The sequence below is a fragment of the Patagioenas fasciata genome, chromosome 1, assembly GCF_037038585.1.
Source record: "Patagioenas fasciata isolate bPatFas1 chromosome 1, bPatFas1.hap1, whole genome shotgun sequence".
In the NCBI taxonomy this organism is placed as follows: Eukaryota; Metazoa; Chordata; class Aves; order Columbiformes; family Columbidae; genus Patagioenas; species Patagioenas fasciata.
This window is the reverse complement of record NC_092520.1, coordinates 121,004,582-121,019,567: the sequence shown is the minus strand read 5'-3', so window position 1 is coordinate 121,019,567 and position 14,986 is coordinate 121,004,582. Positions and strand designations below refer to the sequence as shown.

The 14,986-nt window shown below is 35.4% G+C and overlaps 1 protein-coding gene across 4 annotated transcripts in view; it reads left to right on the top strand.

The window, feature by feature from the left end:
- The window catches only part of VWA3B (von Willebrand factor A domain containing 3B), a 73,595-nt gene that overhangs the window by 42,187 nt on the left and 16,422 nt on the right, over positions 1-14,986 (top strand). For all 4 annotated transcript variants that reach the window (XM_071813607.1, XM_071813605.1, XM_071813602.1 and 1 more), the window contains 8 exons: positions 584-766; positions 2,709-2,836; positions 4,286-4,467; positions 5,135-5,272; positions 6,429-6,468; positions 6,590-6,746; positions 10,810-10,925; positions 13,720-13,770. In XM_071813607.1, the coding sequence (XP_071669708.1) occupies positions 584-766; positions 2,709-2,836; positions 4,286-4,467; positions 5,135-5,272; positions 6,429-6,468; positions 6,590-6,746; positions 10,810-10,925; positions 13,720-13,770 (995 nt within the window). The remainder of the gene's footprint in view (positions 1-583; positions 767-2,708; positions 2,837-4,285; positions 4,468-5,134; positions 5,273-6,428; positions 6,469-6,589; positions 6,747-10,809; positions 10,926-13,719; positions 13,771-14,986) is intronic.

Genomic DNA, 14,986 nt, shown 5'->3' with positions numbered 1-14,986 from the left:
TTTTTAAAATACTTTATTTGCTGTTGAAAATTTTGCTTGGTTGTAATGGCAAATATGCAACAAAAAACAGACTTAGGTATGTAGCTGCGCTAAAGGGTACATAAAATTAATTACTGAAGCATATATAATAAATCTCAGATTCAGAAAGCATCATAAACTTGCACAAATAATTTCTTTATACCTTGATAAGGAAGAAAAATGTTAAATGCTCACTTTTCTTTTCGTTCTGTTTATTTTTTGATAAAAAGAAAGTGGTCCACAAGGAATGGTGTATGTATAGTTTAATTTCTTGTACTTTAGTAATTTCCTTTAAGACTTCAGAAGCAAAGAATACTGATTATATTATAATTTTAATTTTATTTATTAGAGTATCCTGTGCCTTAATGCATTATCAGTTTATCAATTTTAAATTAGCTCATTTTATATAATTGTGAAACAGCAATGCATATAAAATGTATGCTTTTAACTGATCTATATCTATCTCTAAGCAACAGTATGACTGATTAGATTCTTACAAATTCTTCATATTTTAATAAATACATTTTAGATGCCACATATTTCATATATATTTTTCAATTTTCAGGCCCCCCAAATAATTTTGGCTCAAGTCCAGCTTCATTGTAAAATTCCCATCCATACCGTATCCTTCAACTGTGATGATATAGAAGCTAATAATTTTTTGTACAAACTATCTACTGAAACAGGGGGAAAGTTTCTTTATTACAACGTTTATTTGACTGGCCCTGATGCTTCAGAGTTTATTGATGTGAGTACTTTCCAATAAATACGTTTGTTTTTTCATGCTGTTGAAGGAACCACAGCACCCGCATCATTGTGATTTCATATTACACTAAATTATTTTAAAATGGGGCTAATCCTTATCAGATCTGGAGTGGTGTGAAATCAATGAGCGTGCCATCATTTGCTTATGAAATTTCATTAGACCACAACAAATAAGCCCAAGTATTATGCAGCATATATTTGTACTGCTACTTTTGCAACCCTGCTCCTCGCCCGCCACCTTCCCACCCTTATAGACCAAATTCAGCTCTGAAAGAAACATATCTGATCTCTGTTGTCTCAGAAATAAGTTACCGTTTAAAATGAAACTATGGTTTGTATTCTGTTAATAAATGAGAGAATGAAGACCTGAATTTGCATGATGATGAATTAATGATTCTATGAATTTTCCTAAAAGTTTGCAACAGCCATTGGGTAGAGATCCATAATGCATAAAATGACTAGAATAGCAGTCACCTATCAAGTGTGACTAAGCAGCTCAATCTAACAATCCCCAATAGGAAATTTATGAATAGAGTAACACAAACACCCATTTAAAGCATATTCTTGTTTTTAATTAAAGTTAACACTCAGTTAATTAGTTCCAAAACTTTTAGAAAATGGTGGTAGTGAAACAGTGAGAAGAGCCAGGAACAAGGCAGTGGCAGGAAATTGAGAACTTTGCAGAGACTATTCACAGTATCACAGTATGTTTGGGATTGGAAGGGACCTCAAAAGATCATCTAGTCCAATCCCCCTGCTGGAGCAGGAACGCCTAGGTGAGGTCGCACAGGAATGTGTCCAGGCGGGCTTTGAATGTCTCCAGGGAAGGAGACTCCACAACCTCCCTGGGCAGCCTGTTCCAGTGCTCTGTTACCCTCACTGAGAAGAAGTTCTTTCTCAAATTTAAGTGGAACCTCTTGTGTTCCAGCTTGATCCCATTGCCCCTTGTCCTATCATTGTTTGCCACTGAGAAGAGCCTGACTCCATCCTCATGGCACTCACCCTTTATATATTTATAAACATTAATAAGGTCACCCCTCAGTCTCCTCTTCTCCAAACTAAAGAGCCCCAGCTCCCTCAGCCTTTCTTCATAAGGGAGATGCTCCACTCCCTTAATCATCTTTGTTGCCCTACGCTGGACCCTCTCCAGCAGTTCCCTGTCCTTCTTGAACTGAGGGGCCCAGAACTGAACACAATATTCCAGATGGGGTCTCACCAGCTCTTGAAAGATGTAAAAGAGTGTTTTGGGCAATTTTGGTGATTCTACTGCTGTGGACCATGTGACGCTGTGTGTGTTCGAAAGATGAGGCCCCAAGTCTGTGTTGTCCATCTCCAGACTTTTGGCCCTGTGGGAGTTGTAGAGGGAACATTGTTGGAATTTCCTTCCTGTTTCCTCCTGTAGTCCAAATGATTCACAGTCAGTTCCAATGTTTGCTTGAAGAGTATAGTTTTTACTTCTGATTTTTCAAAGACAGTCTATAGTACAGCTGTGATCTGTACAATGTAAACAGTTGTAATGTACATATCTTGTATTTTATTTATTTACTTTTATTTGCTTGTTTGCTTGCAATGAGGGGAGCTACTGACCTTATTACATTATTTAGCAATATGGCTGTTCATATCTCAAACGGTAGCTGGCTTGTTAGGGAATTCTTGTCCTTTTCTGAAAAAATAAGAATAATTTGAAAGGCAGTGGTGCCAAGCACGTTTTAATCTTGCTTTCTATAAGCTTATTCATACATACATAACGTTAACAAAACAACCTTTGATTTAGGAAACAGAGAGACTACCTGAAAAAGTATAGCTGTCCTAACCAAGACATTATTCAAAATTATTATCCAAGCTTGCATAGTTTCAGTTCAGAAGCAAAACATGTTGAGGAGTAATTGTGATACAACATTTGATTTTGTTGTTGTTGTTGTTAGAATGAAGACATACATCTTTTAAAAAGGGAGATTGAACAAGGAGAAAAAGACCTAGAGAAAGCGAAGACCTTTCATGCTAAATGTCTGATGATGGATTATTATAATGGGGAAAATGATCCAGTAAATAAGTATGTCCTCGTACTGCTATCCTATTAATAAGAGATTTGAGCTATCTGTTACATTTCTCCTTTTTCATTGTCTGGCATTTTTAACCTCTGACATTATTCTCTTTTAAAAAGAAAGGTGTGGGGGTTTTTGTGTGTGATTTTGTTGTTTTGTTTTATTTTAAAAACATTTACAGTAATGGAAAAGAAAAATCTGGAAAAATACGTTAAACTGTGGTGCCTGAAACGATCTCAAACATCTCAATAGTCTCAAATTATTAGGAATAATTAAAGCAAAGTTGTGAAAATATTTTTCTGTCTCCAGCACATGCAAAGTTGCCTCTTCTGACCTCGAGAATTCATTATTGTTCTATAGGTAGCCCTTGCTTGGTACTTCATGACTAAATTGCCACTCATTGGGATATGCTGTTTGAGATATAAATTATGTACAAATGTATTTGTTTAAAAGATGGAAAACATCATGAATGAAATTCAGCTTCCTTCTTTTCACATTTTTGATTTTACAGTGTGTGCCTGTATGTTCATGCCATATTTATCTTTGCTTTTTAACAAAATATAAGTAATGTCGTCATTAGAAATAGTTTCATGTTCAGCGTCAGTTAAAAATCTCGTTGTGCCAAGAATGACTTCGAAAAGAGGTTCTTCCACAGCACACTGAAGGCAGACTTGTGAGCCACTGTTGAAAAGTTTTCTGCATGTCTGATTATACTGAGTCTCTGTTCAGGGAGCAAACACAGACCTAGCTTCAAACATGAAGTTGTAATCTCTACAGGAGCACAGCCTTAATAAAAAATAGCTTGCCTGGGGCTTTATTTATTTGTGTGGTAATAGTACAAAAGCAAAAAGGTACATTAAAAAAAAATCAGGTTTTAAAGACAGAAATCTATTAAAAACAGTAAGTTAAAATAAAAGTATTTAAAAAAAATTAAATTAAAGATGGAGACTCCTGTGGAATGTTCTTGTATATGTGGAAGGGCAGAAAGGATGTCCAGTACAAAAATGTATGTAAGTGTTTATTTTAGAATTTGCGTATTTTATTTTTTATTAGTGCTGGAACATATATTTGCATATATGTGCATATGTATATACATATATTTGTATATATGTGTGTGTCATTTTTATTGCTGGTGGTAGGTTTACTCCTTCCCCCAGGATGCAAAGTGGCTATTATAGAACATTCTGACCTTATTAAAAATATATGAGGGTGTTGCCTTGAAAGTAATGAACTTCTTTTAAATAGACTAAGAAATTACTTTAAAATAGCTTTAAAAACTGAGAATTTTTTAACCTCCTTTGAACTCCCCTTTGAAATGCAGACTAGGATAACAGAAAAGCATTGTCAGAAGCATTTGAGATGAGCATTTACATTACCAGAAGACTTCGCATTTTTTTTTAAACCCGTGATATATGTTTGAGATAATTTCTTACTTGTTTCTTCTTTTTGTCACTTAGAAGCAGTAATCACAAGCAGACACATGTGGTGTCTTCCGGAACCAAAGATGCTGAAGAGCTGAGCGCTACTTTTAGCAGCAGGCTGTGCTGCGCTTCAGAAGAGCCAGTGCTGACACCACATCAGCAAACCTGGCAAACCACTGCTGACAGTCCAACCCGAAGGAAAAAAGCATTATACGCAGGTAAGGCTAAAATCAAGTCGTTAGCAGAATTTGTTCACTAACTTGAAAAGATCGTGTTGAAAATAGCAAAAAGCATCCCTTGCTGTAGGAAAAAATGAAGCCTTCAATGACTTAAATAACCATCTTTCTGAAATTCTTTCTAACTTTTCTTCATTTTTACTTTTCAGCCATCTTACTCGTTTGGCCCAAACAGACAAATGTCTGCTCATTTATGCTTTATCACATGTCTGTGGTAAAAGAGAAATTATTTTGACAGAATGTTTTAAAAGCTCTGCAAGCAGTTCTTTAATAGTAGATATTAATTTTTTGTTTCTTTACTCTAAATAAGTACATCATTGACAAGAATGAAGAGCTGATCTTTATTTCACTAGTTACAGCATTACTTACACTATTATTTCTCCTTACTGCACCTGTCACGCTATTTTTCTCTTTGAAGTACCATTTGCATGCAGTCTGAAATCGAGTTTACCCAGCTGATGTAAAAGAAGTCTTCTTCCTTGGGAAAGTGCAAAGTACAAATTAGTACAGAAGTAATTTTGTGTTTGATGTCATGTGTGGGCAGTCCCTTAAAAATTGGGACTAGATACCAAAGAGGAACTCAAAAATCCCAGGCATGTATTTGAACAGTAAGTTAATTCTTCCTTTTTTGCCCTTTCAACATCTACAGAGCAAACAAAGACGAGTCTGCTGCGAATCCTGAGCCACAGTGTGAAATCTAGGGAAGAAAGCTCAGAGGAAGGAATATCTCCTGAAAAAAAGACTTTTCCTGTCCAAAAGAGCGTGAAGTGTACAACTGTTTTCAAAGGCAAGTTGACAGAAGAGGAAGCTCTGGGCAGACAGTAACATTTCTCCTCCTGTGTTTGTGACTAATGGTGTCTCACTTGAGGCAATACTGTACAGACCCATGGTACGAAGGGCTGGAACGCAGCAGAGATGCAGGGAGCTGGTCATGCAGCAGGGGATTGTAACAAGGTCCTCACAGCTGCAGCCAGAATCTTGCCAGAACCCAAACTATTGGATTTACAACAGCTTAGTTATGTCCACGGTGTGCAGCAGCTGTGATGCTGCTGTGCCTTAGACTGCTGAAAGGGTATCACAGTTGCTTCTTATCAACAGAATAGATCTTGAGAATCTTGTTATACAGTAATAGATTGGTGCTGTGAAACAGTAATTTGTAGTTATGTTCAATGTTGAGGTTAAAGCTGCAAGTGGTGGTTTTAATTCTCTGGTAACAACATAAAATGAGCTTGCATTTATCGATATGTTTAGACTTGCGAAAAAACATGTTCTCTGGGGCAGATGCATATGTAGAGACAAAAGTATTTGCAATGAGGCTTAGATATACACCCAAATAGTTTTCATTTCCCTCAGTAATTCATGCAACTCTGAACTTTCTGATAGATTCTCTAAGTTGTTCTAAAACCTCACCGATGATACTTGAAGATGTTTGACATTTTTACATTTCAGCATCTTATTTTTAGTTCTTTATATGCCTGTTATACAGATATTTATAGCAGTATACCTTAAATTGACCACTCCTGGCCATCTCATTTGTGATAGTACACATCTTGAATTGGGGAATAAACTGGTTAATCTTTATTTTTGAGTTATAAGAAATAAAAACATACAAAGATTTGTTAGTTTGTTTGTTTGTGGTTTTGTTTGTTTGATTGGTTTTTAATTAAATTATTCCCCACCTATGTTATAAATTTCCTCATTGCTTCATTAGGGCTCATGAGGCATATAGTAACACTGTTAGTATTGATCAAGTACCAAGAAAAATGGAAACATAATTCTCATTGATTAGTTTACCAGCTGAAATAGACATTATTGTGTAGTCTTTGTGAAACTGCTAGCAGGCTCAAATAAAAACCATCATGCTATTATATGTCAGCTTATCTATGTATAATTTTGTGTGCACAAAAACTGTGAGATAATGAAATGCAAATGTTTTATCTTAGATCTGAAAATGCAGAAAGCTGTGAAAAGGATATCTAAAAGGTATGTGTGTGCATATATAGATACATCACAAAAATTATAGTTCACCTTTTTCTTCAGTCATTTCAGACTTCTCAAATGTGTTTCTACCTTGTGCTACGCCTAACAGTTTATTTTTTTCCAGTTCTCTAGATGTCTCTTCGGCTGTTTGGTTAAAGACCCATGGCTTGGTTGCTAGGCGACTCACCATCATGGATGCCTTAGCGCCTACAGCTGTCCCTCATGGTACCAAATACATCCCAGTTCTGGACAAGCATGTAGTTTCTAAAGTATTTGACGAGGTAAAACTCTTACACTCTTTCAGTGAAACATAAAACTTGGCACTTTTTTTAAAAAAGATTTTTTAATTCATTCCTATAAATGTCATAATTGCATTCTCTGATGTTCATTGTAGGTGGTTGATGTGCACTAAATGTATAATGCATATCTGAATGTTAATTCGTGCATCAGTAGAAGCTAAAACTGATAGTTAATAGTATCGCTTGCAGACTTTATTCTAACTTTTAGAGCTATATATCTTTCTTTCACAGTTACCAGTTGATGGCAGTGTGCAGCCATCAGGTGTTCAGCAATTTCTCGAGCACCACAGCCTCTACTGATACATACTAATTCACTGGAGTATGTATTTTAGCTCCATAAAATCATTAGGAAAACTGTGCAGGTGCAGGGTTTGTGGATTTGTGCATTCTCAAGGTTTATATGTGTCTGCTAAGATCTTTTGAAAAGTATTAAAAAAATTTACTTCTGATAGGTTTAGGCAATTGTGAGATCGTACGAAATTCACAATGAATTGTATATTATGAGGTTCTAATTGCCATTCCACTTAAAGGAAATCAATTTTGTGGCAAGTTGCTCTAATTCTTCTTGTGTGTTGCATCCTATGAAAGTCCTAGGAATATGTTGGCAGCTCATTTTAACTAATGAAAACTGTTTCTTTAAACAATACCCAAAGAAAAAGCTAAACAGTTTCTGTTTAAATAATAAGGCGTGAGCAAGGGTTTTGGAATAGAATGTGATATAGAGCTAGGTAAAATGTTTAGAATGAACGTACACATTTGTACATTTTAAAGTTTTCATGTTTGTTTTTTGAATTTAGGAATGAGAATTTTTGCTATAGCACTCAGATCGTGGAAGCAACACCCAGATTATGGAAGCAAAACCAGATCCTCTGTTTTAGTAAAACTAAGTCAAACTCGAGATCTTCAAGGATTTTTTTGATGTGATAATTTTTTTTCTTGTATGCAGTAAAAAGATGGCTTTTTGTATCAAAAGCATTAAAAATGTACATTTTAGCTTTTCAGATATTCAATGATTACAAAACATCTACTCTAAGTGAAATGTTGAACAAAAAACATTGTGACTTTCACATAACTCTGAGCTTATGGTGGTCTAGTTCAGGACTGAATTAAGTTCAGTGTTCTTAGAATGAACAGCTTCTGTACAGAATCTAAACAGTGATCCATAGGCTTTCTTTAGATTCAGGGTTGTAAACACAAAATAATATATAATTTTTACCGCTTTTTCGTATCTACTGATCCCTGTTAGTTGTATAGAGGCACTGAATTTCTCAGGCTATGAAGAATTAGTGTTCTGTGTGCAGAGGCATGGATTTTTCTGGATCTGAAACAGTATAGAAAGGAAAGTAAGGTTGGGGCTGCACACAAGGTGGACTCAGCAGAATTTATGAGCTATGGAACCCACTCTCCCTCAAGCATCATGCCAGCATGTCAAGAAAAAGCAGAAAATAGGTTCTGAGACTAGACATAGAGCTCAAATACGAGACACAACAAATTGATTGAGGATCTTTATTATTCCAGTACTTCAGAAGACTTCACTGAGGATAATAAATGTACAGACATTTTTGCATTCTTCTTTCTGAAATCTTAGTTTTCTTGATGTGGAATGCAGACATCCTTGTTTGCTTTTCTGGAGATAGAATCATTTTTATTTTCAGTATTTGCTAGCAGTGATGATGGAATAACTATGAACAGTTTTCTCACCTTGGAGATGCAGCAAGCAACATGTTTCCATGACAACTGTTCATTAACAAGAGGCCGACCTGTTGTTTTCAGTTCTGCGTGACCTAGCAGTTTCACTGGGGCTATTTCAAAGAGGTTAATTCATTAAACTACCCATCAAATTCATATTCAGAAAAAAAAAATGACATGGGTGCTCATCTAAATTACACTATGGTTGTTCTGTAGCAAACCTCCCCTACAGAACCACCTGAGTATCTGTTGCAGATTGTGGCATCTTAATTATAGTTTTGCAAGTTTTGGAGTTTTGACTCAATGCTTTGCTCAAAAGAATCAAGTTCAGATTCAGCCAACAAAAACATCTTGTTTGGTCTAAAAGAAGAAAAATTTTTTTAGGGCTATTGTGCTTTGTTTTTGTCTTTAGAAATTTGAAATTTTCATTTTGAAATAAAAGCCATTTTGAAACAAGGGAATTCTTTTGATATGAATTTTTAAGTATTTATTTTAGAAAATGACAAAACATTTTGGCACTACAAAAGCTTCCCTGTGATTTCTCTCAGCTCTATCTGTCAAATTTCACTTGTCTTCATGAGCAGTTTTCATTGCTCTCAAAGTACGCATAATATTTCAAGTTTACTATTTGCTAAGGACACATTCCCTTTTGGTTTTATTATTCAATACTGTAAGAATATGTTTGTTTTTGCCCCTCATATTCTATTCAAAGTGTTTTACAGACTGTATTGAATATTAATTTTGGAAATGATGCTAGTTGTACTTGGAATTACTCTGGGAATTTGTAGGGACTAGAGGAGAGGGCTTCTACGTGCTGGACTTCTATAAACTTGGTTTGAGTAACATAGTGGACAACAACCATGGCAGCGTGGAACTGGAAGACAGGTCTTCTAAGTTCCTTGCCTTGCAGCTTTCAAACTCTGCCTGGAGATGACAGGCAGCCAGATGTCATGGCTCGCAGTTCTGGGCAGAGATTTCCCTTGTCTGTCTCTGGCAAGATACTTCACTGACATATTCTCATTAACTTGAGCTTCTAAGTGAACTTTAATTTAATATGAGGAGCTTTGATGTGGTCTGGCACTGATGTGACACAGATTTATTAATCAGAGAGATGTCCTCAGAAAGAGAGGGGAATATGAAGTCCCACCACACTCCTGAAAAAATGGTCATACAGCAGTAATTTGCAATGCAGCCAGGCTGTGATGATTCGAACACAAATAAAACATCACTGAAAAATGTTCTCAATTAAAGAAGTCTTTTTATGGTTTTGTTTTCTGATTGCTTGCCTTATTTCCCCAACAGGGGTTTTAGTTATATCTAAATTGAATCTCATCCATCTTTATGTCATCTATATCCTGATGTCAGACAGGCCCTTAAAGCAGCCTCCCACTCAACCATATGTGTTGAAGACGGTTTGGGGGAGAGTAACATTCTCTGTCTTCTCAATTTCTTTCTTGGATTTTTTCTGTTTATAATCATCATTAGGACATTGATATATAAAATAGTTTTTCTTATATGAGCTGCTAATTTGAGAGGTTGAAGGATGGTGGGACTTTGGACTGAGAGCTAGGAAGGCATCTTTCCTCCTCTCATCATCCCTTTTCTACCCTTTTCTTTGCCTTTTGGTGATCTACTTGTAACTGTTTGAATGTCTGTTTTATAGTGAAGTTGACTGATGTAGATGCTATATTGTGAGATTTGAAAGGTATTGAAGTTTCTGATTCTGACTAACCTAGTTAGGTTCCTAAGCATTATTGTGGTTAATTAAGACTAGATTCAGTGAGCAATATCCACGCTGTTCACTCTTTGGTGATCAGTGTGATGTTGGAAAGTGTCTCTCTTCATCTTTAGTACTCTAATTCCTTTGAAAATATGGTCGTCCAGAATAAGAGTATTAAATACACTTAAATAAGTAATTGTCACACCTGTATGACAGAATCAGATCCTAATAAGTGCAAGAGAGTGTTATTTTAAAGTGATGCAATCTGGAATATTGTCATGATCTAGACATGCTTGTCTGCCTTCTGACCTACCCTTCCATTATTAGAGTGACTTTTTTGACAGTACTGATTTAGGTAGAATTAGAGTTAGGAGTTAGAGTTAGTTAGAGTTAGGAATTTTCATTTGCAACTTCTGCATCAAGTGATTGCATCATTTCAGAAGATTTTATTAGTAGGCTGGAAACTATGCCTTAATTCTGACATTTGTTTAGGGTGCTCAGATCTTTCTTTCTGCAGTTTTCATGTGTTCCTTCAGTCCATTCTGATGCTTGCACATGGACTCATGAGCATTCAGTTATTCTGGTGGAGAAAAAGTTGAATGATAAACTAAGTCTTTGTCTTTTATTGTATAATAGATGTTACCGTTGGCGCATGTTAGCAACAAGAAGCGAATCACACTAATTAATCCCCAGGCAGTGAATCTTGATGCCTATAAAGCGAAGCTGGAGCAAGCAATTAAATCCTATGAAAGGCAAGTCTATTCATCAGAAATGTATCATGTTTGCCATCTAATTTCAGATTTTTCTTATGTAGTGGATATTTGCTCACACATGCTTTGCCTAATGCTGGTAATTCTGCACATTGACACACTTTAATCCACCGTCAACCAGTAGGAGAAATGTTTCTTTTCTTCAAAAAAAATGCAGAGTGAAGAAACAGATAACAGTCAATGAGATAATAAAGAACATGCTGCTCTGGTTTTGTTTGTTCAATGATGAAAAAACCCAACTTTTACTTTCTGGGAATAAACCTGAAAGCAATCGTCCCTAGAGAGGAATTTCCCCTCAACATAGAGTAGCTGCTAGACTTTAAACTTACAATTAAACTCCTAAATCCATAGACTGGCATTTAAATTAGTGGCTTGCTTTTCACTGCCAGGTTCCTAGCACCTAACTATGGATGAAACAGTATAACTGAGGCACCTATAAGATAGTGACAATTTTAACTGATTTTTTTCTTTTTTGAGAAAGATATGCCTTGTACCTATTAATTAAATGTCTGTAGAAGCACATCAGAAGTAAATAGGACAAGGACCTTATATCTCTAAGCTATTTGTTTCCTTGATCTAACTTGGTGCATTTTTAATGTAATTTGACTGCTATTGTCAGTCAGCAACTTTATGAGAGCTTTGACTAGAATGGTTTTAATGAATGAGATACCTTTTCAGGCTGTATTCTAATAACATTAATGGAAATAATTACTTTATATGATGAAAAAAACCCTTGATGACAATGTTTACTCTTTGTTTTTTGACAAATTCCACTGAGCCCTTTAAGGTTGTTTGTTTGTTTCTTTGTTTGTTTTCTCTGTAGCTCTATGATCACACCAGTTCTTTTTAAAGCATGTAATAGCTGTCTTTTTCATTCCCATTTCCTATTTCTAAAAGTTTACATCTTTTGTGGTAAAATTCAAGAATTATGGTTTGCAAATGCTGCTTGCTAAGTCTAATATTTAATGGAATTCAGTGAAGAAAAATCTGTTGTTTTGTGTGTTCTGTCACTGAGACAATACTATTATTATCAGACTGATGAGGAACTCATAGTAATCTGGACTTGTCACTCATTTTGGCAGAAGGTTTGAGTGGTATATTTTTGATGGTGACTTCCCAAAAAAAATTAAAGTTTTTCATTGCTGTGCCATACCATTGAATATTTTGCATGTATTGACTTAAATTTTGAGGGAAATAAAAGTGTTTTCTGTTTAAACTCTGATGATCTTCTAGTGACAGCATTTTCACAGTTTCCCTAAAACTTTGATGATTGGAAGTATGGCTTACTTATGTTTATCCGTAGAGGTCAATGAATCAGTGTATTTGCAATAGCAGGACTGAGTTCCCTACTTTTGTGAAAAAGATGTTTTGAAGAGAGATCTACCTGGAGATCCTTATGACTGACAATGTAAAAGAAGATTTCTCATTGCTTTTCCTTTATATGTGAAACAGCAGCTCAGTCAAATTTATTTTGCTGTAAATGCCACAGTACTTGTACAGTAACTGAATTTGCAAAAGTTGCAGTTCCACTTTGTGAATGGTAATTGGTCACAAATTTATTCTGACATCTATAGATGGACAATATGTGAGGGCATGCAGGTTTCAAGCATAGAAACGAGCATGACAATATCTTCCGCATACATAGATTGACCTTTGCATTAGATGAAGAGGGTGAAAAGTGGCGAGGGCAGAAATTTGGTGCTCTGACAAAGAGAATATTCAGTGTTGAAGGAGAAAAATGCTGGAAGACTCAAGATGTCTATAGCCAGGGGCTTTTACAAATGAGTTAGTTATGAGTGTGCTGCACATTTAGAAGTATGAAATAGGCAGTGGAGCATGCTGAGACTGCAGATTGTGAATGAACTAAGTAATTTGCATGCCAAAAATGCTTGGATTTGGTTTCTAGTAGATAAAATGACTCAATAAGAAATTCATATTAAAAATCTGATGTTAATGAGCTTTTTTTTTTGCACATGCATCAGTAAATCTAGCAAGTCTAATGGTTAACATCTGAATTTTTCCTAACAATGAATTTGTTCTTGTATTTCCAAAGGAAATTTGAAAGTTTTTGTGTAATTATGGCAATTAGGATCATTGGTAGAGTTTTATTTCTGTAGTAAGAAATTAAGTAACTGAGTGATGGCTTAATTGTTTGAGAAGTTAATAAACAGAAAAAACTGCAAGCTAGGTGACCTAGTAAGAATTTATAATCTACGTCTTAAAAGCAAAAGCAGAAAGTTTAGTGGTGCTTTTAAAAGATCTCAGAACTGCATTGCTTTGGGATAAGCACTTCTCTTTTCTTGTTGGTAGTTTTTCTTCATAGCCAGAGTTTAATGAAGTAGAAACCTTAATTGCAAAACTGAAGGGTTACCTTAGCAGGTATCCTTCAGGGTACAGTTTTCTACAACTGTTTAATTGGAAGAACTGTGCTTAGCTTAACTGGCATTTAATCAGTTTTGTTATTTGATTTGACTTGCTGGTGCTGAAGGGAACCATCCATAGTAATGCCTGGCAGGAAGCAGCAATGTTTACCATTAATCCTTCTATGACCCTGAAATAGTCATGTTGCTACTTGATGGAAGATGCTGTTTTCCCATCTTCTCTTGCAGTTGATAATTTCATAGATGAATGATGAGGATACAATTTGATGACATAGTGCTCTTGGAATACAAATCAGTGCAGATATGTTAAGAAAGTGTGTTTATTTGCTGGTTATGAGATGGGCAAATGCACAAGGAACTGCAATCCCTCAAAAACTGCTTGCTTTCTTTAATAGGCGCCTAAACCTGGTTATTTGGAGAGCCCTATCTCAGCAGGAGAGAGACAAGTAAGCTATCACCTTTTGGTTTTCTAACTTACTTCAGAAAGGCTGGTCATAAATATTTGGTACTTTTTTATCAATATTTCTGTAATCAACTGATTTTATTTTTAAGTATTTCGTAACTATACCTTACTTTCAAAAAATGTATATGTGATATGGAGCAGTATTAAATTCTGGACTTCCTCTTGCAGTGCTGTTTATCTTTAAAGGAAAGGACTTGCGTTCCATTTGAATGGTGCTGGTCTATTCTTAATTAGTGTTAAATGGCAGGGCCTTGGAAGGGCAGCATGTCATTCATTGCCTTTGGCAATAAGGTAAATCTTCTCTCCTCTGGTAAAAGAGCACTTCACTGCCTGGTTTGTAAAGGTATAATAAGCAGCTTTACAGCATGTACTGTGACTGTAAATCACACTGGAAGTTTGTACTACTGGAAATATTTCTGTATGTTGATTTAGAAAGCTGGCAACTGTATAAACAGGGCTGACATCAATGAAGTTAGCATCTGTTTATTTCAGAGGATAAAGTGAAGATCAATTAGTGAAAACTGACTTGCCGTGAAATATTCTCGGCAGGAAAGTGGGAATGAAAAGTAGAATGCTTTCAAAAAAACTTAATCTAATGAGCAAAAAATACACAGTTCTATCATCAAAAAGGAGAACCAAAACCCCATTCTGTTGCAGAGGAAGCGAAGGCTGTTAAACAAAAGAACAGTATTAATTAAAAACAGGAAATAGATATCTGTTGGTAGACAGTTATGGAGTATAGAAAGTTGACTAGATGGTATGCAAAATATTTTATTGTTGGTATTATATGGCCAATTATTTAATGAAGGAAAAAAATGTCCTAGTAATTGTACAGTCTATTGCTAGAGTAGGATATTAAAATTTTTAATATTTGTGCATGGAAATAAAAATATTTTATCTGTTTATTTTCTAACTTTACAATTCAAATGATCACGTTCATGTATTACAAAAGGATGAAAACACAGTTTCAAAATAGTTAATAATCTGAAGGGAGAGGATAACAAAGTCTACTAACTTGGTCACAGGAATCCTGCAAGAATTGGCTGAGTTGCTCTCTGGTTCACTAGTGTGTATTAAAAGGCTATGTCAGATACTAGGGAAATTCAGATTTACTAGAGAAGTGGTAATATTGTGCTTGTAGTTAAAATGGTTGAGAGATCCAACTCAGGAGATAAGTTAACTTGATATTGAGTATAGAT